The 2068-nt window shown below is 41.8% G+C and overlaps 1 protein-coding gene across 1 annotated transcript in view; it reads left to right on the top strand.

Annotated features, from left to right (window-relative positions):
- Positions 1 to 1803, top strand: part of LOC125292341 (zinc-binding protein A33-like) — a 5318-nt gene extending 3515 nt beyond the window's left edge. Inside the window, exon 6 of the mRNA XM_048239572.1 lies at positions 465 to 1803. Coding sequence (XP_048095529.1) covers positions 465 to 1003 — 539 coding nt within the window. The 3' untranslated portion in view covers positions 1004 to 1803. The remainder of the gene's footprint in view (positions 1 to 464) is intronic.
- The last annotated feature ends 265 nt before the right edge of the window (positions 1804 to 2068 follow it).

The raw sequence follows: 2068 nt of genomic DNA, 5'->3' as shown, positions 1-2068 counted from the left end.
ACACACACACACAACACACACACACAGCATACTCTCTCACACTAAAACACACACACACACACACACCATAAGTAGATCTACATTTGTAAATACTCATCATCAATATAATAAGCAAGTTTGTCTGAATAAATCCATAATCCAAACACTGTAGAAGCATCATTAGCATCAAGAGAGAGATGGATGGATGGACAGATGAGATAAATTGATAGAGGGATGAAGAGAGATATAAAGAGGAAGAGGGATATAAATGCATGAGAATGGTCAGTGATGATCCTCCCTTCCACTAACATCCCTCTCCTGTGAGTACACTCCTGTACAGCTGTGATCCTTCATCCTGATGACTAAAGAGCATTTCACTGTTACTACTTCTCCTGCCATTACACTTGGTAATAATGACCATCATTCACATCCTCATCACACATCACTCAGTGTTCAGCTCATGTGTGTGTTCTTTCTCTCTGCAGCTCCTGTGACTCTGGATCCCAACACTGCACACCCACAACTCATCCTGTCTGAGGATCTGACCAGTGTGAGACTTGGTGATGAGAAGCAGCAGCTTCCTGATAACCCAGAGAGATTTGATATGTATGCCAGTGTCCTGGGCTCTGAGGGCTTTAACTCAGGGACTCACTGCTGGGATGTGGAGGTTGGAGAGAACACACGGTGGAATGTGGGTGTGAAGGCAGAGTCAGCCCAGAGGAAGGGAGCATATGGCTATGTGAGTGGAGAGTGGTGTGTGTGGTATAAAGATGGTGAATATGGAGCATGGGCTCCACCACAGCCCTCCACTCTCCTCACAGTGCAGCAGAAACTCCAGAGGATCAGAGTGCAGCTGGACTGGGACAGAGGAGAGCTGTCATTCTCTGACCCTGATAATAACACACACCTACACACTCTCACACACACTTTCACTGAGAGAGTGTTTCCATACTTTAATACTGGTGAATTTCCTCTGAGTATTGTAGCAGTGAAGGCCTCTATGTCAGTGGAGCAGTCCAGTTAGAGCAGAAACTGTCTCTGTCTGAACAAGAGCCCACATGCAGAGATGGATGGAGACATGTGGGGTTCAGTCATGAATCACTCACACAGTAACTGCAGTCAATCTGATATCTGACATGTGAGGCATCGTCTTCTGGGTACTTTCATTTAGTGTTTCTTTCATGTTGAATATCCTCTAAAATAATTGCTGGTGTTTTGCCATTTATTACTCTATGACAGTGTTTCTATGTTGCAGATTTGTTGCATGCAGGCATTTTGATGATGTTTTTGCTGTGTTGTCCATTTAAGTTTTTCTATACTGCTGCCACAAGCACATTACAATATCACCACTGCAGTGAATCTAATATCTGTTCTGTTCTGTGAGGCATCGTCTTCCGGGTACTTGTTTTTAGAATCCTCTGAAATTATTGCTGATTTTATATCATTTATTACACTATGATGGTTTGTTATCCAGGTCTGTGTTTCTACACTGCTGCCACAGCACATCAAAATATCAGTTCAGTAAATGATGTGGACAGTTCTGCTGGGTCTCCTTTTTAGAAAAAGTTCTTTTTAGAACTTAGCTCATTTAGAGGGTCATTTGGTGGCCATTGTTGGAAGCTCCTCACCTGTAAGGTTTCCAGTAGCAGAGCAGCAACACAGCACAGGTGCAGCTGGTTCTGCTGCTGTCTGATCTGAGGTCAGAAATGCTGGAGATTAAACAGCACTATAGAGACTGAGAGCACTGCAGTAAACACAAACTCCTGCACCACTGAACTCTGATCATCATGCACATGAAATAAAGAGTCATTCTGATGAGATGTACATGTATTGTGTCATTGGTGTCTCTGTCTTTATAAGATGAAAGGTTTAATTTACAGCAGTAAGTTTTGGACTACTGAAGACAAACTTGATGAGGGAGAATAAACAAAAAGAGGAAGAGCTTTCACAGACACATTAAACAATACTGATACAACAACTCTGATCATCAGAATTACATTAAGAGATAATTTATGGACATATAAACATAATACAATAATGATGTGTTTATTCATAATATACACTCCCTTACAAAAATTAACCATGGTTT

This window comes from Alosa alosa, chromosome 3 (genome assembly GCF_017589495.1).
Source record: "Alosa alosa isolate M-15738 ecotype Scorff River chromosome 3, AALO_Geno_1.1, whole genome shotgun sequence".
Taxonomy (NCBI): domain Eukaryota; kingdom Metazoa; phylum Chordata; class Actinopteri; order Clupeiformes; family Clupeidae; genus Alosa; species Alosa alosa.
Note: the sequence above shows the minus strand (reverse complement) of the source record. Positions and strands in the feature narration are given on the sequence as shown.